Source organism: Xylona heveae (assembly GCF_001619985.1).
Source record: "Xylona heveae TC161 unplaced genomic scaffold L228scaffold_11, whole genome shotgun sequence".
NCBI lineage: Eukaryota > Fungi > Ascomycota > Xylonomycetes > Xylonales > Xylonaceae > Xylona > Xylona heveae.
This window is the reverse complement of record NW_017264203.1, coordinates 76849-98367: the sequence shown is the minus strand read 5'-3', so window position 1 is coordinate 98367 and position 21519 is coordinate 76849. Positions and strand designations below refer to the sequence as shown.

General features: G+C 47.9%; 11 protein-coding genes across 11 annotated transcripts; 3 read left to right on the top strand and 8 right to left on the bottom strand.

The window, feature by feature from the left end:
* Window positions 1-95: 95 nt before the first annotated feature.
* L228DRAFT_270617 (hypothetical protein) lies at window positions 96-1326 on the bottom strand (the record flags this gene model as incomplete). The annotated part of the gene is made up of 2 exons (XM_018335431.1): window positions 96-767; window positions 877-1326. The coding sequence occupies 2 exons, from the start codon at window positions 1324-1326 to the stop codon at window positions 96-98; spliced, it is 1122 nt and encodes a 373-aa protein (XP_018185394.1).
* Window positions 1327-2221: 895 nt separating this feature from the next.
* Window positions 2222-3567, bottom strand: L228DRAFT_250265 (40S ribosomal protein S8e). Its single transcript, XM_018333280.1, has 3 exons — window positions 3122-3567; window positions 3004-3063; window positions 2222-2925 (listed from the first exon to the last, which is right to left on the bottom strand). Exons 1-3 carry the CDS (start codon window positions 3133-3135, stop codon window positions 2397-2399), a joined length of 603 nt encoding a protein of 200 aa, XP_018185393.1. The 5' UTR covers window positions 3136-3567; the 3' UTR covers window positions 2222-2396.
* A 431-nt stretch (window positions 3568-3998) lies between these two features.
* L228DRAFT_250264 (hypothetical protein) lies at window positions 3999-4938 on the bottom strand. Its single transcript, XM_018333279.1, has one exon. The coding sequence runs from the start codon at window positions 4849-4851 to the stop codon at window positions 4177-4179; it is 675 nt and encodes a 224-aa protein (XP_018185392.1). The 5' UTR covers window positions 4852-4938; the 3' UTR covers window positions 3999-4176.
* A 568-nt stretch (window positions 4939-5506) lies between these two features.
* On the bottom strand, window positions 5507-8392 carry L228DRAFT_250263 (hypothetical protein). Its single transcript, XM_018333278.1, has 4 exons — window positions 8037-8392; window positions 6907-7667; window positions 6554-6840; window positions 5507-6422 (listed from the first exon to the last, which is right to left on the bottom strand). The coding sequence occupies exons 1-4, from the start codon at window positions 8332-8334 to the stop codon at window positions 5669-5671; spliced, it is 2100 nt and encodes a 699-aa protein (XP_018185391.1). The 5' UTR covers window positions 8335-8392; the 3' UTR covers window positions 5507-5668.
* Window positions 8393-8655: 263 nt separating this feature from the next.
* On the top strand, window positions 8656-11553 carry L228DRAFT_250262 (ABC transporter). Its single transcript, XM_018333277.1, has 8 exons — window positions 8656-9020; window positions 9089-9329; window positions 9413-9671; window positions 9764-10211; window positions 10275-10354; window positions 10441-10594; window positions 10659-10936; window positions 11127-11553. Exons 1-8 carry the CDS (start codon window positions 8837-8839, stop codon window positions 11385-11387), a joined length of 1905 nt encoding a protein of 634 aa, XP_018185390.1. The 5' UTR covers window positions 8656-8836; the 3' UTR covers window positions 11388-11553.
* Window positions 11554-11884: 331 nt separating this feature from the next.
* On the bottom strand, window positions 11885-13082 carry L228DRAFT_30248 (hypothetical protein). The gene is made up of 4 exons (XM_018336456.1): window positions 12999-13082; window positions 12409-12834; window positions 12155-12196; window positions 11885-11983 (listed from the first exon to the last, which is right to left on the bottom strand). Exons 2-3 carry the CDS (start codon window positions 12744-12746, stop codon window positions 12190-12192), a joined length of 345 nt encoding a protein of 114 aa, XP_018185389.1. The 5' UTR covers window positions 12747-12834; window positions 12999-13082; the 3' UTR covers window positions 11885-11983; window positions 12155-12189.
* Window positions 13083-14548: 1466 nt separating this feature from the next.
* L228DRAFT_30155 (hypothetical protein) lies at window positions 14549-15854 on the bottom strand. Its single transcript, XM_018336455.1, has 4 exons — window positions 15768-15854; window positions 15552-15666; window positions 14905-15491; window positions 14549-14824 (listed from the first exon to the last, which is right to left on the bottom strand). The coding sequence occupies exons 2-4, from the start codon at window positions 15645-15647 to the stop codon at window positions 14818-14820; spliced, it is 690 nt and encodes a 229-aa protein (XP_018185388.1). The 5' UTR covers window positions 15648-15666; window positions 15768-15854; the 3' UTR covers window positions 14549-14817.
* On the top strand, window positions 15750-16306 carry L228DRAFT_30136 (hypothetical protein). The gene has a single exon (XM_018336454.1). It carries the CDS (start codon window positions 15852-15854, stop codon window positions 16233-16235), a length of 384 nt encoding a protein of 127 aa, XP_018185387.1. The 5' UTR covers window positions 15750-15851; the 3' UTR covers window positions 16236-16306.
* Window positions 16307-17180: 874 nt separating this feature from the next.
* L228DRAFT_233193 (phytanoyl-CoA dioxygenase family protein) lies at window positions 17181-18287 on the bottom strand (the record flags this gene model as incomplete). Its single annotated transcript, XM_018330624.1, has 2 exons — window positions 17181-17927; window positions 18114-18287. 2 exons carry the CDS (start codon window positions 18285-18287, stop codon window positions 17181-17183), a joined length of 921 nt encoding a protein of 306 aa, XP_018185386.1.
* A 1113-nt stretch (window positions 18288-19400) lies between these two features.
* L228DRAFT_30082 (hypothetical protein) lies at window positions 19401-19966 on the bottom strand. Its single transcript, XM_018336453.1, has one exon. It carries the CDS (start codon window positions 19726-19728, stop codon window positions 19441-19443), a length of 288 nt encoding a protein of 95 aa, XP_018185385.1. The 5' UTR covers window positions 19729-19966; the 3' UTR covers window positions 19401-19440.
* Window positions 19415-21501, top strand: L228DRAFT_250256 (hypothetical protein). Its single transcript, XM_018333276.1, has 3 exons — window positions 19415-19851; window positions 20171-20842; window positions 20924-21501. The coding sequence occupies exons 1-3, from the start codon at window positions 19787-19789 to the stop codon at window positions 21375-21377; spliced, it is 1191 nt and encodes a 396-aa protein (XP_018185384.1). The 5' UTR covers window positions 19415-19786; the 3' UTR covers window positions 21378-21501.
* The last annotated feature ends 18 nt before the right edge of the window (window positions 21502-21519 follow it).

Here is a 21519-nt window from a genome sequence, read left to right as displayed (position 1 = left end):
TATTGAAATAGATCTGCTACTATTGCTCTCCTTCTCTCTCCTCTCTCTCTCCCCCAACCTCCACTCCTTCCCCGCGCCAGTCTATACCCATCTCACTAACTCCGGGGCAAATCCAAATCGACCAGCCACGGCGCATTGACCGGCCTATATCGCACGTTCATAATACTCGCATTGACCATGAGCGTTTCCTGCCCGAACCGTAACGGGTCTTTGCCACTCGAGGAACTGACATCGACTTGAGCGCATCTGTTCCGGACCACTTCCTTTCTATCTTGCTCTAGCGTCTGGACATTTTTGATCCCGGCGGCAGCAGGAGCACTCGACGCAGAAGAGGAAGAACCAGTTTCAGCGTCTGTACTACTATTGCTCCATGTAACTCTCTCGGCGCCCCATCCTTCGTGGATATGTCCAAACACGTGTAATCGGGGCCTACACCGCTCTACGGCGCGCAAGAGATGTGGACACCCGACGTTTTCTCCGCGCGTGGTCGCGTCCATGCGGCCGTATGGCGGGCCGTGGGTCATCATGATGTCGATCTGAGGATGAGACGGGACGGGCGTGGGGGGAGTGTAGCCTGTTCGTCGTTTGATGGTAGGGATACCTGTACTTGTGGCTGTCGTTGTTGTGGTCGTCGTCGTTGTTGTTGCCGATGTGCTTGGGTCTGCGGTGTTGGAAGAGATGTGAGAGGGAGGGTTATACCGGTCAATGTCATGGTCGTATGCGAATGCAAAGTTGCAGAACTCGGGAGTATACGGAGAGGTATATATCTAGAAACAAACCCGGAGTTAGTATTCAAGCGCTCTCTTGCTGTGTTTGCTGGAACAAGCAAAACTGAGGAGACGGGATGGGGTAAAAAAGGAAAGGAAAGGAAATTACCGTAAAATTGGCACCATTCTTCAGCTCAAAACTGTTCGTGCCTTCCTCGAGATATATAACCCCCGCCTGCTTCGCCTCCTCGCTCGTCCAGAGTTGTCGGCACTTCTTCACATCTTCCGTCACGAAGCGGTGCTTTGTTTCTCCGTATTTGGCATAATATTCTTCATCTAGACTGATATCGTGATTGCCCGCAATGACGAGCTTCAACTCCGCATCCGCGGCCTTGAGCATGCCCAGCATCTTCTCGTATTCGGTGAGATATCCGATCTTGGTGATGTCGCCGGCATGCAGGAGCACGTCTGCCGCGGGGAGAGGCTCGCGGTATGCATCTTGCACAGCCTGGACGGGCAGCGGAGCTTGCGTGTGTGTGTCGGATATGATGCAGAACCGGGTCTTGATTGTTGTGCTGCTGTTGTTTGCGCTGGCGGGAGGAACTCCGGGAGATGTCATGGTTCTTTTTCCCTTTTTTTTTGTTTCTTATCTCTCTATTGTGCTGTATTGAATTGTAGTGTAATGTAATGAAAATTCGAGCAGCGAGAGAGTTGTGTTTATATGTACAGAGCAGAGTAGTGAGGACAATAACAATAAGTTAGGTATTTGCCTGCCCCGCGGCGGGCCGGCTCTTGTCCTCCGTTTTGACGTGCCTGGGCTAAGGCTAAATAGCGCTATCGATAAGCAAGAGCAAGCGCGCGAAAGGGATGCGCTTTGTTGGCGAGATGGGCTATTTGAGAACTGACTTAGTTGGAGAGCGCGGACACTCTTTAAATATATAGTTATCGTAAGGTAAGGTAGTTAATCAGCGCGTGGGTGGAAGGAGAGGAAAACAAATGAAAACAAATCGAAATAATGTGTTTGGACGATGACGGAGCGCGCGGGATGTTTTACAGTAGTGGCGGGTAAAATGGGCCCAAGGAGCGAGGGGTGTGCCTTGTCACCTAGGTAAAGACCGTACCTAGGTTGAGGTATCTGTTCATCATCAAGATCGCACACCTTTATTTAGAACAGACTAGTGATAAATTGAAGAAAGTGGATTGAGCGAGGACGATCTATTGCAATCTTTGCTCCTGTCTACGTATTCCATGAGAACAAATGCATGTCAAATGACCTGTGGCAATGAGCGAATTGGCGACAACATATCTACAGAGCCGACGCTGGCCGTGGCGGGCCGAGTTAGCCTTTCTGGAACGCGCAATCGATCTTCATTTTCAAGACAACGAACGCAATGACATCAAATGGCCTCTGCAGTTCGTGTTCTAGGACAATCACAGGATAAACAGAACGGCAGTGGACGGACGCAAATTCCCGTTTTGGAACATTCAAGAACAGTAATTTATTTGAAGTGAGACACCCTAGCAGCGGAATACAGTCGACGTAGGCAGCACCCTGCTGAAAGATAGTTTTCCCTCCGCAGCCCGTCGAGTTCGCCTACACATGTCGCGAACCCGTCAATCGAGCAACGGTATCGTCAATCCTCTCTCCTTTTGCTCGCAACGCCACCGTCCAAAGCCTAAAGCACCTTTTTACTTCCGGATGGCACGCTGGTAGAAAGCAAGCTCCTCACCCTCGAGGATGTAGCCGTCGACGCGGCCAGACTGGCCAGGTCGCGACGAGATGACAGCGTAGAGACGGCCAGCCTCGAACTGTCTCTCGATCGAGGGGTCAACCTTGCCGGAAGCGCCGAAACGAGCCTCCTGCTTCTTCTCGACGCTCTTGCTCTTCTTCTCCTCGGCAGCCTCACCCTTAGCTTGCCGTCTCCGGCCGATGGGCTGTCCGTAGTGGGACTCGTACCACTGTCTGAAGGGAGCGGCATCGATCTGGACAACGGCAGACTTGGTAAGAGTGTTGGTACGGACCAGCTCGTTGTTCGAAGGGTGGAAGGACACAACGATCACACGGGTCTTGCGGGCGACACCCTCAGATCCCCATGAGAAGTTGCCAGAGTCGAGACGGAGACCACGGTGCTTCTGGTTGCCACCGCGGGTGCGGACAAGGTGGATACGCTTGGTACCGATACGGGTGTTGGAGGGCTGACGGCCCTTCTCGAAGGCTCTGTAAACGAGAAATTAGGATCATGTCCGAGAACTTTGTAAAATCCTTTTTATCGTCTATTCATTTGAAATATCGTACCTCTTCTTGCGGTAGGTGGCCCTCTTCGCACCGGTAGCGGAGCGCTTGTGGCGGGAATCACTACATTCCATATTAGCCGCTGCTTCAACAGATTCTATACAAGTCTGGTCCAACTCACCGAGAGATACCCATCTTTGCGTCTGATGAAGATTACTGTTCAAAATCTTCTGTCAGCCAGGACATTCCTGATAGGGATGAATGAGGTGCTGTCGCGAAAGATCCCGTCCAATGTCACGAATCGCTGATTAGAGCTCTCGACGTCGTCGTTCGAAAGTCGGAATTGCAAGTAACCACGCAAAGCAGCGATGATCTGGCTGTAGAATTATGATCGACTATCCTCCGCTGTCGTGTTTCTGACTTTTTATCGCATATCCCCATACATGTGCCGCATCTCAACCTCTGTCCATCTAGCCGTGATCGTGTCTGCCGGTCGTAGTCGGTCCGTACGTCGAGAGAGCATCCAATTTTGCAACCCGAAACATTTGAGATAGCAGCAGCACGAAATGCTTCACTAACCTAACTGATGTAGTTTCTTCACCGAGCGAATTGTCCGTGGGGTGTCGAGGTCGTCGTCGTCGGTCGGCTGTCTTCCAATCTCGAAATGCGTAGCCAAATTTCCAGTGGGAGACTCGCTTGTCGCTACAAGGTTTTAGCCCTACCCCTTCAACTCAGCGCTGAACATCTTAATCCCAAATTGATTGGTTCATATCCTTCTCGCCTATTTTACCGAGGCGTCTAAACCCAATTGTCTTTCAACGCCGTCCAAAGGATTTCGGCTTCAGGAGGGCTTTCCTATTTGATGGCCTTTCTCTATTAGGAAGTATGCTTGCATCGTGCGATTCTCACCACCAAAGACGCCTTCTGCCGTGGATCCTACCTTGTTGCAGCCATTGGTTCCTCCCCTATCAGTTCCATTTCTCCTCATTGTCATCATTAGAACTTTCGTACACGGATACAAACCATATTCGATTTTCCATAACAGACAATTTTGTATTGCAATGCATGTGTCTATCAGCCTGCTCTTGAAGACTATCAACGTCTCTCGCTGATCTAAAGTGATATCATTCTATTCTCGCTCCAGCGTGTCAAAGATTCGAGAGGAAAACAATATGTTCGCCCATGGTCTAGCAAATGATCGGTTTATTAGCCCCCGCTGTCAGCCCCAAATTCTCGTTAATGTTTCTGTGACTCCTTTGCCTTTCTGGTCTCATAAACGATATCATCGAATCTCTGAAACGATCCAAACCCTTCAATGAAGCAAGAAGCCATCCAAATCCACCATAATTTGCTAGTCACAGGCACATTATGGACTCGAAGCCTTGTCCTAGCCAACCAGGTGACTTCAAAAACATGAATCGCCACCATTGTCACGATAAGCAAAGGCTGAATGGTATAAAGCCATTTGCCAAAAGCCGGAAATCCTTGCAGAAAGAGGTCGTAGAGTAGTGATCCAGGGATAAAGTTGGAACGCCGAGAAAAAGCAACATATGTTGCAAAGCAGACAGTAAAAATGACGGCATGAAAACCCTTCGGTCGACGATATTCCTTGACTGTGACGTCGCTGAGTCCCAGGCCTATCGTTGCGTCCTTGTCCATTTTAACCAAGCGTTCACGTGCTTCGCCCCATGACTTGAGCGGAGGAGATATTTCAACAACGTATATTTTTCCATTTGATGTAATATCCATTCCAGAGAAGGAAATGTCTGTAAGCCGAGCATTGCGAGCCGCAAAGGATGACAAATGAGAGTAGAACTTGAGATATTTGATCAGAGAATCTTGATGGCCAGAGTTCATGTGAGAGATGATGCGCTGTTTGATTTGCGCCTCTGAAGGACCCGGAGCAGACATTTTTACTCTTTTGCTCTTTCCTCGTATATTTGCTTGCCAGCGGATGGTTGTCAATGTGGTTGGCTTGAAATAGAGGCAAGATTGTTTTAGTGCTGCAATGATCCTGGAAAACGGATCAGAAGTCACAAAGGCTGGGACAACTCGATGACAACGCCGGTCAAGCGAGATTGCACATCAACACGATGCCCGTCAATAATTTGAGGAAATGATGTACGGAGGTAAAGTTCAAATATCCACCATGTGCATCCATCAGCAAATGTCTTGTAAAATTTTCAGCTGTTGTTGGAGGGGATTATGCAAATGAAATTTTCACATTTATCTGTTTAGTATTGAGGCGTTTCAATTCCATTGCTTTCAGCAATTTACCTGTGTCACTATTTTGCCTGGCAGTCGATGTGCCTCCATTACTGCTTAGTCAGATGCATGTCTAATTTTTGGCCTTCTAGCCTGCGGCGGGAGTTGAACCCCTTTTCCTCCGCCAGAAATTCAGACTTCTTTTGGCTTTTCGCCATCGTCACATCCACTTAGTTTATGAACAGTGCTATTGATTTATACTAGTTGATGGCCGCCGTCAATAAGAATTACAGATTTCATCGGGCATAAAGAACTAATTATTTTTAATTAGTTCTTATTTTTAGTCAATTTTTTATGTAATCCCCAGTTTAATTTATATCTTTCTTGAATTCATTTGTATTTGCTCGTATTGATTCTCAAAGCTGTTTCCTCTATCATTGACTCCATAAGACCAGTTAAACTCAATGTTGTTACCCCAACCCCCCAGAAGAAAAACGTTTAGAGTATCTCCGTTCATCATTAGCTAGCTGTAAATTTCATCTCCGGGCTTGGATCTTTTTGAATGTCTATCATCCGTGGTGTCAGCAGAGCCTGCTTGCGACCCTGAAGTCCAGTGGTCGTCCATAGCAGGAACCACAAAAGACTGCATCCAGTCATACTCTTGCGCAGGAGTATGATAGTTCAATTGAGGCAAGAAATCTTGGATGGGAACATCGTGAGCGAATTCCTCCAAATGGCTTCTGCCCCGCTTTCTTCTTTCCTGTTCTCGCTGCATCAACCCTACCAGGTCCCTGGCTATTGCCTTTACAGGTTCAAATACGGCTCTCGCTATCGGCCATACGTTTTTGACCGCCTTGAGCACACCGATATCAAGCTGAATTCGCTCCTTTTCCAGCGATGAAGCGTCTAGGGAATTTGAGCCAGATGACAACCATCTGGAATCTCTCTCACCGCTGCCAATGGCCAGCGAAGAAGGCGCAGGGATTTGTGCAGGATCAACTTTACTGTAATATGCTGATAGGTCGACCACTGCCGCCAATGCCACAACACATGTGCAAAAGGGGCTATGCAGTGTCAGAATTGTTCCAGGGAGAGCAAACATGCTAGAAATGGTGGTGGCTGCGTTGATGGCTTTCAGGGAATGTATTTGCGGACTGAAAGCTGTGGCCGCGGTCGTTGACGGGATAGCGGCGGCAATATTTGGTGTGCATGTAGTTTTGAGCCCGGCATGGCTGAAGATGAGATTGGACAGAGGACGATGAAGGAAAATCGTGGCACTGGTCGATTTAGTCAACGTTTGAGCTTGAAGAAAGCAAGCGAGAATTGCGCAAGGTAGAGAAGAGGATTAGACAAATAGACGAATAAGATAAAAATGCGAAAAAATATGTAGGAAATGGGGTCTGCTCACGCATTGATAATCATGTGGCCTTGGAACATGATCTCATCCACCCTGCCCATTCGGTCCACCGGTTGGCGTTTGGCTGGTGGCAGATGAAGCGTCCAATTCGTTAGTCTGGCATCCGCGGCTTGGATTTTGGTAGCGTCTCGTTGATCGAGAGAAGCGGCACCAAGGGCGAGTAATTTTCCAAGTATACGGACAGCATCAATGCGGTACGCAAATGAAGAATATGTAATACTCTCATCTTCAAAAGCACGGTCGTCAAATTCTTCAAAGGTTCGAGGGCGTGGGATAGGCTAAAGATTACCAATGTCAGTGTCTAGATCAAGTAAGCAAAAACTTCCGGGAGCATTGTTGCTTACGCCGCAGATCGAATATTCCGCCTCTTCGCAGGGAATAGGGACGTCGGTTGGTATCTTAAAAAGCCGAAAACTATCGCTCTGGTGGACTGCGGCAAACATTCCCTCAACCACATAGAGTTCCCACCAAGTTCGTCGCCAGCTTTCTTCCAGAAGAGAACAATTCTCTCCATAAGTGTAGCAGAAGGAAGACCGGTGCATGCCCAGTTCGAGAGCGATATCAATCGCTCTGTTTAGGTATTCTATTGCTTTCTCGGGCTCATTGTGCGCATGAAGGCCTATGGCAAATAAAAGGTTCACCTGTACTGCAAAGCCTGTCTTGGACAATTGCAGGGGCTGGATGCTCAAGGTACGATATACGGCATCACGATAGATGGTCGTAGATATGTCTTCGGCGTACATTGAGCCAATGAAATGAATTACGGTCATGAGAGCTTGCGCCTCAAAACCTTGTACATGCTTCCGCCAGTGTCCCATCGGGATTACAATAGGATGAGCCCGATGGAAGTGCGAGTAGAAGCTGCCAACAAGTGGGTCAAAATGAACCGCTTCTCCATTGCACGACAGGGATGCATTAGAGGCTGAGTCTTCAGGAAGAAAGCTCGGAGTAGAACAACTGCTTGCGGGGTTATCTCGAGACTGGACAACGGATTGGAAAGGAACTGGATCGGCGACTGACCAGGGCGAGCCTAAAAGCAGGCCCTGGTTAGGAAGTATCTCGTAGGGTTTCTCGAGAGAAGAACTCTCTGGTTGGGGCAGGAGACCTGGGCACGTAAGACTGAGTCCATTGTAGCTGATCATGCCCGAAGAACTTTGAGGCAGCAATGTATCACATATTGTGAAAGAGCAGGTTCAAACAAATACGCATTGATAGGCTAATCATTCAAGACATTTTGAAAGCAATACAGAAAAATGAGCATGCAACAAGCTTCTGATCATACTCTTTCATGATCATACGATTTATAAGATAAGAAAATCAAAAAGATAGAAGAAAAAAAGGAAGGGAGTGGGGTGGGGCGGGGTGGGAAAGGCAGGGCAGGGGTACTTCAAAAGGCAGTGAAACAAGCCCTGAATGTGACTGAAACGAAGCGGCGAGGCCCCGAGCCATTCAATTGAGGGTTTAGAGCACATACATTGAAAATTGCCAACATTGTCGTCCATCAAAGGTCCCCGAGGAAACTTGGTCTGAGGGGCAAAGTCTGCCGAAAGATCTAGCTTTCGTTCATGCGGTGGACTGATGAGGCGCTCGGTATCTCTCTTGCCTCGTCGAGATTTTATATAGTGACAAGTTCGACCAGCACCCTTGCAACGTCTACAAGACGGCAAGAGGCCATCACATTTCACATGCCGAGCTCTGCATTCGACGCAGGTTGTTGCAAATGCAGGCTTACTCTTTGCTTCGGACGAAGCCCGGTCATTGTTTTGGGACATTCCATGTATTGCAGGGAATGGTCGTTTCTGATAGATTCAGTTCCGAAGAACTTCGCCGAGCTGAAGATAGTAATGAAGAGAACTGGCACATAGGAGGTCGATCTAACATTGGTGTCTCTTTGGTGGGAAACCAGAAGCTCACGTGAAATATGATGATCTTGGCCAATGATAACGGCGAAGTTGAAGATTCAGGGGAGATCAAGAGACACGGACCATTTCCTAAACGGGTTCAACGTCGCCGACCTTTCAGCCCGGGACCGGAAGGCGCCGGAATTACTACGGAGCCCTTTCCTCGTTCCACCAACGTCCAAGCTTCAACCCCAGAGGCACGGATCATATACTCCATGATCCGTATACGCACAAGGCGATTTAGACACTTTTTCTTCATTGAAAGCATGAGTATTCTATTTTTTTTTTTTCACGTAAGCATATATATATATAGCAATTGACAATCCATCCGTCTTGCTTGGAAAATGAGACCATCTTCTTCATATCACTTTGCATGATGGCGTCCAAAGGACCACATGAGCACCTTGATCTCGAGTCAAATAGCGATGAGGATGCCCATTTATCTAACAATGCTATCCACAGTCTCACTTGGAAAGATATTACAGCCACTGTGAAAGGTAGAAAGTCGGGATCTGCTCGACACATACTTCAAAATGTCAGCGGATACGTCAAGCAGGGTGCGTTCGAACCTCTTGTCCGTGTTGCAATCAGCGTGCCGTCGAGATATCTAAACAATGTGAAACAGGGGAGCTTCTCGCAATTATGGGAGCATCTGGAAGTGGGAAGACTACGCTTCTAAATTTTTTATCCCATAGGATAAACCCATCAACTTATGAGTGCTCTGGAAATGTTCTCGTCAACGGCCAGCAAGTGCCCACGTCCCAGCTCTGGAGTTTAAGCTCATACGTTGAGCAAGAAGATGCACTTATTGGCTCTTTGACCATCGAAGAGACGTTGTATTTTGCTGCGCGTTTGTCCCTGTCCAAGTAGGCATTCAGGCCCTTTTTTTTTATAATACTTGCCATCTAGTCAAATGTGATCATTCAAGGCTCATTCTACTTTTATCCAGGACCATCACAAAGCAGCAACGGAAACGACGAATCGAACTATTGCTCAGTTCATTCGGCATTCGAGACCAAGCAAACACCTTGATTGGCACTCCTATTCGCAAGGGCATCAGTGGAGGTCAGAAACGCCGTGTCAGCGTTGCCAGTCAGCTAATCACAGCTCCGAAAATTCTCTTCCTCGATGAACCTACAAGCGGACTGGACTCGACAGCGAGCTTTGAGGTCATGTCTTTTATTCAAAGCGTCGCAAGGAAGAGTAATGTATGTTCCAACAATCGTCTCTTGGCCGTTCGTTTTCTGGCAAAAATCGGGACAAAATGAGAAGATGAAATATGTGCTGACATGGAGATCAGATTCTGGTCATTGCCAGCATTCATCAACCGTCATCAGCCACTTTCCGGCTCTTTGACAGGTTGCTTATACTCTCAGCAGGACAGACCTGCTATTTCGGGCCACCAAGTCATCTAAAGTCTTTTCTTGATAGCGTTGATTGTCCTCTACCGGAAGAAACCAATCCTGCTGAGTTTATCTTGGAAATGACCAATGTAGATTTTGCCAAAAATAGGACCGGTGCGTTAAGACGTCTCAAGTTCATTCAAGAAACGTGGTCCAAAAATCACGCCGAATCTTTGAACCATGAGATGGTCCTCGTTGAAGAAGCCTTTCATGGCAAGCTACTGTCGGATGAGGAATTGCCAAAAGCAACCTTTTTCTCCGTTGTGATCACTCTCTTGCACCGGTCTTTCATCAAGAGCTATCGCGACGTCGTTGCGTATGGTATTCGAATCATCATGTATCTTGGTACGGTCACGTTCTACTTCTCTTACTTTCATTTCATGACCTCTTAACACAAAGGTGTGGTAGGGCTTGCAATTATGATGGGAACAGTGTGGCTTCGTCTACACACATCTCAGGAATATATCCAGCCCTTTATTAATGCAATTGTAAGTTTTCGTCCATCCTCACTTTTTTCTTTTTTCTTTCTTTTTGCATCGTTAAGTCTCCGCGCTCACATGTTTCTCCCTAACAGTTCTTCGGCTCGGCATTCATGTCCTTTATGGCGGTAGCATATGTCCCCGCATATCTCGAAGACCGGGCAACCTTTATCAAAGAGCGTGCCAATGGGCTGTACGGCGCCACGTCCTTTATAGTATCCAATTTTCTCATCGGCTTACCCTATCTGTGTACGTTTCCTTCAAGTGACCACTTTAATTGTAATCGCCATAACTAACAAGACTTTCTTGAAAGTTCTGATATCCATTCTCTTCTCCATTATCGCATACTGGCTGTCCAATTTCCGTCCGAATGCCGATGCCTTCTTCGTCTGGGTCATGTGGCTTTTCCTTGACCTCGTAGCCGCGGAGTCCCTCGTTGTGTTAATATCGTCCATCTTTCCCAACTTTGTCGTCTCTCTTGCCCTTACAGCATTTGCCAACGGGCTCTGGATGAGCGTCGGAGGTTTCCTCGTCTCTCCTACCATTTTAAACGTCTTTTGGCGTTATGTCTTTCATTACATCGACTATCAGGTACGTTCTCTCGTGATTTTTTGCTTCATATCTCGTATTTCTTTTGGATAAGTGTATTTCTCATATCACATCCCGCACATGAGAATAACAGTCCCCTTGTTTACTGCTATTCCTGCTGCGCAAAATATGTTCACTCTGGCCAGATATATCTCCCCGTACTAACGCTAACATTATCTTTACTCCCTCACAGGCCTACGTATTCCAAGGCATGATGGTCAATGAATTCTCTCATCGAACATTTACTTGCGCTTCCAGTCCCGGCTCGCCTTCAGCCTGTCAGTGCATGTACCAAACCGACTTGGCCGCGCAATGTAAAATCAGCGGCAAAGGCGTGCTTGACGCGTACGGTTACGCCGAGCATCGTACGGGTAAATGGGTCGGCATTCTCGTCGGTATTATTGCAGTCTATCGTCTTTTTGGCTGGATCGCATTGATGCTCCGCAAATCTTAAAAAATCCGAGCTTAGGGAGTTTTGTTTTCTTGGATGTTATGGATATCCCGTATCTAAAAGTTAGGATGGAATTGGTCTTTATTCCCGGTCACTTATGCGCTCTTATTCAAGAAGAAAAAATTACCAAAAAAGAGTAAATTACTACCCATAGTGGAGTAGAGGATAGCACTACTATATCATTGTGATTCGTGGTACAATTATATTTAAACCAAAAAAAAAAAAAAAGATAGTAAAACGCCTGTTTCCTCGCGATTCCATCCATATCAACCACATACACAAAAAACAAGAAGAGAATATGGGGCAAAAGGGGGGACAAAGACAAAAAACGTTATATAGATCATTCAGCATAAATCCCGTGTCCATATCAGATCAGATCAGATCATATCATCAAGAGCAAGAAAAAAAAGAACCAATATCCCGCGTCCTTCTCGAGGAAAAATAAAAGAAAACTGTATAAAACCCAGAGGCAACTAAAGGCAGCTTAAAAGTGCCTCTCGTACCAGAAAAGTCGGATTTAGAAATAACAAAGAACAGAAGCAATTTATTATCAATAGACGGCGTGGAAGTGGCGGTTCACAGCTCTCAAGACCTACGCCCTTTGTTCTATTAGCACTGTTCCTGACCGTATCCATGGTTGTTTTGGTTGCTGCTTGAATGATGAGGGATAGAGGGATGAGGGATGATGGGGGCATGCAGGTCTCGCTCAATGGGTAACATGGAAGTGGGAAATAAGTGAGAGGGAGAATGGTTTGATGCGAGGTGCTCACCCGTGACGCCTTTATTATATGTACCCGGGGAACTCTTAGGTTCTAAGAAAGGCGCCCACGGTTAAATCAGAGCCCTGTGACGGACAGTGCAAAGGAAGGGACGTAGTAGCATTGAGGTACGAGAGGAAGAGAATGAGAGAGAAGATGAATGGACGAGTAGAAGGGGATTAAAAAAAAAACAATGAAAAAAATAAAAATAAAAAATAAAGTAGAAGAAAGTAGAATTGAATAAAAAATAAAGGGCCAGAACTTACAAGAGAGCCAGAGTCAAATCACCGCGTATGCTAGCCTTGATTTCCAATTCGACGTCGAGATTCAGCTCCAGTTTCAACTTGAGCCCGTCTTGGTCATCCAGACTGCTACCTTTGGTCTCGCCCACGCCCGTGGCCAGAGCCTGGTTCGGGTTTCCCTGGCGCGGAGGAATCTCGCCGCGTTCTGCGCGCGCCTTGGTGACGGGCCCGTTCATGCTGGTCGAGTCCGGTCCGATCCAGTCAAACGGCTGCATCGTCTGCAGTGCTTGCTGTCGCTGCTGTTCCTGCACCTGCGCCTGCATCTGGGCTTGTTGCTGCGGGTCCTCTTGCACGGCGGGCATGGCGTTTTGACCACCTGCGGAGGCCTTGGTGCGTCTTCTTCTGGCGCGGCGCGACGAACTGCGCGAGACGTAGCCCGTATCGGATTCCGTGTCGGACATTTTTTTTTTGTTATAGTATGTTTCTGAGGTCTTGTCGACTGGGTTTATGAAGAACAGATCAGACTATGTCTGAGGAGGTTGAAGAATTGGAAGGGCGAAGAGAAGTAGACTCTTTCTCTCAAGGCAACTGCGAGAGAAAAAAGATGGGAGAATGTGGATCAGGGAGCTTGTAGTAGCGGTCTATGGAGTGGAGGAGGACGAGGATGATGACGAAGAGGTCTGGAGCGAGCAGACTAAAGGACGAATCTACTGATAAAAGCCCGGGAGAAACTTTGGTCGAGTCGAGGCTATGTTATTCGAGGCTCAGGATGCCAGTGCTAGAGGACAGACCGGATCCTTGAAATCTTGTGATAAAGAAGGATGATGCAAGTCAGAGCAAAGCACAGAGGTATACTAGAGAGAGGAAGACCATGACGGTGGGTGACAAGGCACAAGCAACCTCCCGGGGCTACAGGGCATTCATTACAGGTACAACCTCTTGCAAGCAGGTAGATGCGCCAAAACTACACACACATCCCCCGGGAGAGGTGGGGCTCCCTCTCTCTCTCTCTCCACGTTTCCTACCAGCCATAACAGGATAGGATACCGGGTGTTTGCGTACCCGCCTTTTCCCTTTCTTTTTCCTTTCAAGGCACGACGCTCAAACCGGATTGCGAAATTGAGGTGGCAAGTCCCGGGGGATACACTCCTCTTCTCAGAGTTGTGTGGGAGATTATTGGATGCTTACACGGTTAGGACACAATGATGAAGCGGGAAAACGACATCATGGTGCAGCTGAGGTCGTGGGAAGTGTGTGCGCCACCCAGAGCAGCCCGCGGATCCCCGGCACAGCTTGCCTGGAAGCATCCCAATCTCCCCAGCCACAAGTACTGGTACCTCTGCTTCTCCTCCTGGTAATGATCGTCGATGACAATTTGAAACTAATTAAAAGACGTTTTGCCCTTTGTGCTTAAACAAGGCACGAATTAAGGGTAACGCGGACATGGTGTGGCTGGGAAATTGCCCGAATGAGACCGAGGGCATCAGCCACATCTGGTTGAAACAAGGAAGAAAGTGGAGGGGACATCAATCCGGAAGGAGCGATCGTATATGGTGGAGATGTGGAGTAAAGACCAACAAGCGACGAGTGACTTCATACGTCATTGCTTCGCTCTCTTCGTTCCTTCCTGCTACTTGCACTGACGCGTCGTCCAATTTCCAAAGGCCTCGTGCTACTCCGTCTGACAGCAGACTGGCAGTACGTCAAAGTTCCTGCTTTGTACCTCAGTTTGTCGGTGAGAACCAATGGTTACGCTTTGGGTGAAAGAGGGGAATACACGTGGAGTACTTGTGCCAGTGTACTTTGCGAGACCCGGAAGCAGCCAGTTGTCAGTGACAATAATTTGTTCTGTCCGTCTTAGTAGTCGCCATTTCCTAAAGCGGAAGGATGATTGACAAAGACAGAAAGCTTGGCTGCCCAGACCGCGCTATCGCCAATTGAGCTCTTTTGCTCAGTTAAACGTCATGCTGCGAAGAGAAGACACTGCAACGGCACGAAATGGGCGCTTCTCCCTCACTATACTGTATCTTCATGTGTTCGTAATTAATCGTAGATAATTTTTTGATGATAGATGTAAGAAATTAAGCTGGATTGATTCTGATATCATCATCATATAGCCGATACGCCTTGGTCGTCGACGCAAAATCATTATCATACAAAAATCATAGACTGATATCCAAAACAACGGCAATCCCAATCGTAACCCGTAATAAACCAAAAGCACTTTAGAAGAAGAAGAGGAGGAGGAGGAGGAGGAGGAGGAGGAGGAAAAGTGTAGAAACAGTAGTAAAAAGATGGGAAAAGAAAAAAGAAAACGTGTCGCCCAGCTTCTCAACTGGGCCATTCAGATACAGACCAAACCACGTGCACGCATTATTCGAAGCATCGTCGTGCTTGACAACGTGGCCCTTGGAACCACACTTTTTTGCTTGTTTAGTTCCTGCGATTTTCCATTAGCAAATCATCCCACAAAGAAATTCGCTGCTCATACGAGAGCGAAAACAGAAGATGATGACTTACAAGAGTCCAAGTGTCAAATCACCGTGAATCTTGGCCTTGAGTTGAATTTCAACGTCGAGATTCAACTCCAACCGCAACCGCAGCTGCTCGTCTTTGCCTCCATCATCTTCCTTCTTTCCGCCAACTGCATTGCCAAGGGTGCTTCCAACTGCTTGTCCAGCACCACCAACGGCGTTGCCTGCAGTGTTTCCAACAGTGTCGACAGCCTGTCCCGCCGTGTTTTGGAGCATGTCGCCCGCACCCTTGACTAGCTCGCCTCCAGGCAGACCGTCTTCGCCAATGCTATCGAGAGGCCCTCCTTTTTGCTGCTTGCCCTGCTTGCGGTTACGATTCCGGCGGCCTCCAGTCGCTGACACGTCAGAACGAGCAATGGACTCAGTGTCGCTGTCCTGATAGGCGCTCCGGCCCCGACGGCGAGAAGGACGTCGCTGCTTCGACTTCTTCTGGGGCGCAGGCTCAGGCTCGGGTTCGGACTCGGGCTCAGCGGCGGGCGACGGTGATCGCGAACCTCCGGATGCTTCAGACAATTCGGGAGTAGGTTCTTGCTGCTGTTGCTGAGGTGCCTCCTCTTGCTTCTTTTGGTTCAGCTTAGGAGGTTTTCTCTTGGTCTGCTGTTGCGTTTGCTGCTGCTTCTTTCCAGCACTTACGCCGGCGTTGCCTGCCGCAGATGCGCTGCCCGATGCGGAGCCTTCGGCGCCAGCGTTGGTCTGCTGTTCGGTCTTGGTTTCTTCTTCGGCGGCCATGATTATGTAGTGATGAACTCTAGGGGAGGATTTATGAGGAACAGTATCACAGTCGAAAGGGAGACCCGAAAATGGTCAAAGCAACTGATGTTGAGCCAGATAAAGGGAAAACAAAATTACTTTGTCGAAATGATATATTTCTCGCAAGACCTTGTCCGGCCAAATTAATGCAGGGCGGATATTGGAACAGGGAAAAGAAGTGTGATGGAAAGGGGAAGAGGAGAGCAAAAAGGAACGACTACGCAAGAAGACGCAAGCGCCTTGTTCTTCGTCCAGTTATTTCCATGGTCGTCAGCTTCTCCAGCCACAGGGTATGACGCAGTTGCACATCCGGGGGGTTGCACTATACGACCACCAGGGGGGAGGGGTGGAGTTGATTCCCCTCCAAGGAAACTTGAGAAGTCTAATTCTTCTCCGAACCCGCCACACGGCAGTCCCGGACGGGGCCCACGATCATTGCCGGTTGTTGATCAGCCCTTCTTCTTTTGCTTGAGGAGCTTCGGCTGCGCTGGATGTGCGCGCCAGGGAGAGAAACGAGGATTAAAGCAGGTTTTGCCATCCGAGTTTGGGCTCAACTCTGCTAACTAAACGGCGCCACCACACGGACCCCACCCGCCCAAAGAGGCTGGTCCGCTAAAGAGGGACAAGGGGAATTCCCCGGCCACTCTTTTGTACCAAGTCGTGCCGACTGAGAGTATGAAGGGATTCTAAAAGCAGGCAGTGGCAAGTGGAAAAGGTACTCGTACCGGTACTTGGGATTCGTTCCCCTTGATCCCGTGGTCATGATGATGTGGACTTGCAGCGCGAGATTAGATTGTACTCCGTACGCTTTGCCCTAGCCTTATGATTTAATTGGCACCAATTTGCTGGCTCCCGATGGAAAATTCCGACCTCGAGGCCATTCATTCAATTGGCGAAGGATGCACAGCGCTGGCAATTTGGGGGGGCAGGGTCTCAATTTCAAAAGGTTCCTCTCAGGTCTTCACAGAGGGAAAATTCATGCAATGATACCATGCGACATGACGTGCGAATGATTCCAAGGCCGTAGCCCAGGCTAGCTAGAGGCTACAGAAATACTCGCAGAATACCTTGACCTCGAGTCTCTTCAAGAATCTTATCCCCTTTGAGGATAGGTGGATAAGTGACATTTATGCAACAACACTAAACCTGCATAAATTTAGCCGAGGAACCTCCGACCCGACTGGAGCGATCGAGTAGAGACGAGCGAGGAAGTTCATGTTTATATCACGAGCCAAAGGCAAGCATTTTACTCCTGTTACTCACGGGTCAGGAAATAACCTGTATAATGTTTTGATAACCTTATTGTTTCCAGCAGTGTCAGGCAGCTCTTAGGCCGAATTGGTAGCCCAATGATTTATCTATAATATTGCTTTCAAAAGAGTATTTTCCTCTGATATTCAATGAGCACTCAACTTTATCAATACTATAATCACCTTCCAATACCTTACAAGCGCAGTTTATTTTTATTTTTCATACTGTATAGGCAACTTCATTGTATCATTCACGATATAGCTACTTCTTCTCCTGCGACGCATCAAAGTCCCCCAGCGCATCGCTCGCATCTCCTTGCAAATACTGAATCGGGGTCCTGAAATCAGCAAACCCAATATTCGGACTCGAAAGGGAGTATCCCATCAACTTCTGCGCCTCTGGCGTCCAAGACAGCACCGCTTCCGGCGCGTTCATCAAATACGCATTCTCCTCTTGGCGAAGGTATCCCCTCGTGAAAAACAAGCCATGCACTGTCCTCTTCTCCGTCTCTGTGATATTCGACCCGCCAGCATGATACAGCCCGCCCAGCATGACCCAACAATCTCCCACGTCCATTTCCGCATATGTTGCCTCCTCGGTCTTGGGCGCTCGCTCTTGGCCCCATAGATGGCTGCCCGGAATCGCCAGCGTCGCGCCGTTCTCGTACGTCGTTTTCACGCCCGGCAGCAGGAACGCCATTTCCACATCAGACCCGACTTGATACCCCGTCGCCGTCTGGTCTTGATGGTCCACGTGGTAGTTCTTGTCGTCGCGGTGCAGCCGTTGCGCTTTGCCCCCCGGCCCGATCTCGAACGTCACAGCAATGTTGCAGACGGCTTCGCTGGTGTAGGTGTGTTTGGTCTCGCCGTAGAAGTTGGACGTGGTCTTGTCGACGAATTTCGATAGTAGCGTCCGGATCAGAGGATCCACGAACCATTTCTCCCGCACCGTCTTGCTGCGACCTACGAGGTTGGCGCAGCGCCGTGTTTCGGGCGGGAATAAATCCCCCTGGACTAGTCAGTCTTTTTCTTTTCTTTTTTCTTTTCTTTTCCCTTCTTTCCTTCTTTCCTTCTTTCCTTCTTTTTAATTTTTCTTTATTTTTTTTTTTGTATTTTGTTATATTCAGGATGATTGCCATCCCCGCTGCCATATCCCTGTCTATATCACAATTGGAAACACTCAAACTCCACTCACCTTCCAGGGCTTGTCTGCTTCAATATACGGCCGTACTTCCTCATTCACCACGCTCACCGTCTCGGCATCTGTGAAATTCTTGACAATGCAGCAGCCATCCTGGATAATGGCTTGAATTATCGCGGACACATTCGAGCGATCAATGCGCTGAATCTCAGGCAGCTTGACGGCCATGTAGAGATAGTAATGTAATAGTCCAGTAGACCTGTACTCAATTTATCTTATTTATTTTCTTCTTCTTATTTTTCTCAGATATGGCGACCAGGCATATCTCAGCTATTCAATTAAGTCCTGATCGTATTTCTAGCTTGGCTTTATTATATATCAGCCCTCCTCGAATCGAAAAGGGCTTATCATCATCTTACGACCCCGCATGCATTGCACTGTAACAGCTAACTCATCCTGAGCAACAGAGGTGTGTTATAGATAACTACCGGATGGGCCATAAAGATCCTCCTTATCCGCCGAGAGAGAGAGAGAAGAGAGCCGATCCCTGTGCCTGTGCCGGTGCTAAGATGCCTATCTCACTGAACCTGATAAGAACACAAAAGTAAGGTGGCTCGAGACCTCACTCGTGCATTAACTTCCCTCGCTGTAGAATGTTGGCATTTCTTTACTTATTTTGGGATGGATGTGCATCTACTCCGTTACCTGTCCCTTTGTCCTCTTGTCCTCCTGTCCCCTTGTCCTGTTGTCCTCTTGTCCCTGCTGTACGTGGACGTGGTGGTCATCGCCTAGGTTCCTCGCTCCGCCCTGGAATACTACGGAGTAGTATCCTCGTATCCAGGATAATCCAGGATATAACGTGGTTTCCGTTTTTTTGGTGAAGAATACTCGTAGACTACTCTTAGGAGTACTTTATATTAACGTTGGTTAACTATTCGTTGGTCCCCAGCTTCGTCAAGTTAAGATAAGATTTATGTCTGTTGTGTCTCCCTCGCTCCTGGTCTGTAGAAGTTATGCCCTTCATAACTTAGCCGAGTTTATACAACGGTGGTCGGTGCACTCGACCGAGGACCCCATCCACAACCTCAACCTCCATGGACGGAGGACCTGGACATACGACATACGACATACGGTGAGATGGAGTATACATATCTATATGTGTAGGTAAGGTAGATAATAAAATAAATAATAATACCTGCCAAAAGAGTACTATTGTTGTAACTTATTCATTATCTCAAAGAGTGCAGTAAAACATGGATGTTTAATGAGCATTGCACGTGCGTGTGTAGTATGTCGCGGACTTATTCCGCCGTCCCCTCGTTGAAGCTGCATACGTGGTATGCAATTGTATACTATACTCCGGTACTACGTACACAGCCACTCAGATGAAGTTAGACATGCCAGATTGATTAGACAAGCCCGGCATATGACATACTGGACAAGAGCATTTCACATGTGTACAGAGGTATTCTGTATCGTTGGCGGAAAACATAGTGCTCAGAGTGCCGGAGTCATTCGTCACAGTGGAGGGCGGGCAGGCGGACGGGGGATCGAAGCATGTACGAATGACTCTGACAGTCTCCAAGATCACCAAACTGGCACCCAAAGAGGTACCGGTACTTCCAGTATATATGACGACCAGCACCAATCCGAAGAATTCGGGGCCCATATAAGCTTTTGAAAAGAGTCAGAGACGCATCTAGAGAACGCCGGAGTCTATCGCCAAAATGCCACTCGGTCCGCTGGTGACGGCTAAGCCAGTACGGCTATTTGAGTTTTGTGACTTGGACATGTGCGTGGCTTCTCATTTATTTATTGTTTATGATTTTGTGTTCCAGTTTTTTGTCCGGTTGAAGATGCTGCCCATAAGGGGAAAGTGGACGAAAAAGACGTACGAAAAGAAAAAAAATTGATATATACAAGCAAAGAGGGGGAAATGGTGATTGAAAGAAAGAAAGAAAGAAAGAAAGAAAGAAAGAAAGAAAGAAAGAAAGAAAGAAAGAAAGAAAGAAAGAAAGAAAGAAAGAACAAAAGAAACATACGAAGCCAGAGAAATCAAGAGGAAAAAGATAAAAAGAAAAAAAAAACGAAAATAAGGCTAATATCATCAGATTCCCCGAATACATACGCGCCAGAATCCACAAAATGCTGCATCTCCTCTGGACGCATCATATACCATATATCCAAGACCAAGCCGCCGCAGACATTGCCGCCGGTATTGTCTGCGCTGTTCTTGACAGCCCCAGCTTTAATACCGACCATAATACACCAACAACACCAACAACACCAACACCACCCAACATTACTCACAATCCCAAAACACAAACACCCAATGACAAAAAGACCCTGATTCTCGATTTCTGCTCCGGCGCAGGCGGCCCCACTGCCGTCATTGAAAAGCGCGTCAATGCCCGCCGCCACCAGCGCGGTATGCGGCCCGTGTATTTCCAGCTATCTGATCTTCGGCCCCAACTTGAGTCCTGGACGCAATTAGCTTGCGGGCCGAAGTATCTCCGGTTCGTCGCTCAGCCTGTGGACGCAGCTGCTCCGCCACGGGCCTTTTTGGCGGGGGAGGATATATCTCTATCAAACACGGTGGATGACTATCACGACAAACCGAAAAACGACACCGAAAAGAACAACGCGCTCAGCAGGACAAAAGGTAGTAGTAGGAGTAACAGAGCTAAAGTGGTACATTTGTTTTGTCTCGGGTTTCACCATTTCGACGACACGACGGCGCGGAAAGTATTGCGGAATTCGATGAACAGTGCTGATGCGTTTGTGTAAGTCACTTTTTGATAGCTATATCCATACCTCTCACATCGTGCGGTGAAAACATACACTGACGGAATCATACGATATAGCATCATCGAGCTACAAGACCGACATCTAAGTTCATTCATCCTCCTTCTTATTCTGACTATCCCGCTCCTCGCGGTCGTGACGCCGCTGTGGTGTCCGTTTGACGACTGGGGAATGCTCTTCTTCACGTACCTTGTTCCTGTGATTCCAGTCGTGCTGGTGTTTGATGGCGTGGTGAGTAGTTTGCGCACGAGAACGTTGGAGGAGGTTGTGGATTTGGTGCGGCCGACCGCCACTACCGCCGCGGACAACAGCATTCGTGGAAAGGAGGAGAAGGCAGAGGAAAATAAGCAAACTGGCAGCACCGGTACAGGTCCTTTGGTCGAGGATGACGTTGGAAAATATCAGCACGAGAAGAAAATAAATATTAATGGATGGGAGTTTCGCGCTGGACACCGGATGCATTCCTGGCCGGTAGGGTATTTGAATTACATTATTGGGCAGCGGAGACTATGAGGTTCATAAGGACATGTCTTTCTCCTTCATCTCTGTCTCGAAATCTGCAGACGCGTATATGGATGCTTTGGGATATAAATCACGACTAGCTTTTTGAAAAACAAGTGCGAAAGAATGAAGACTCCACTTGTATTCTCATATC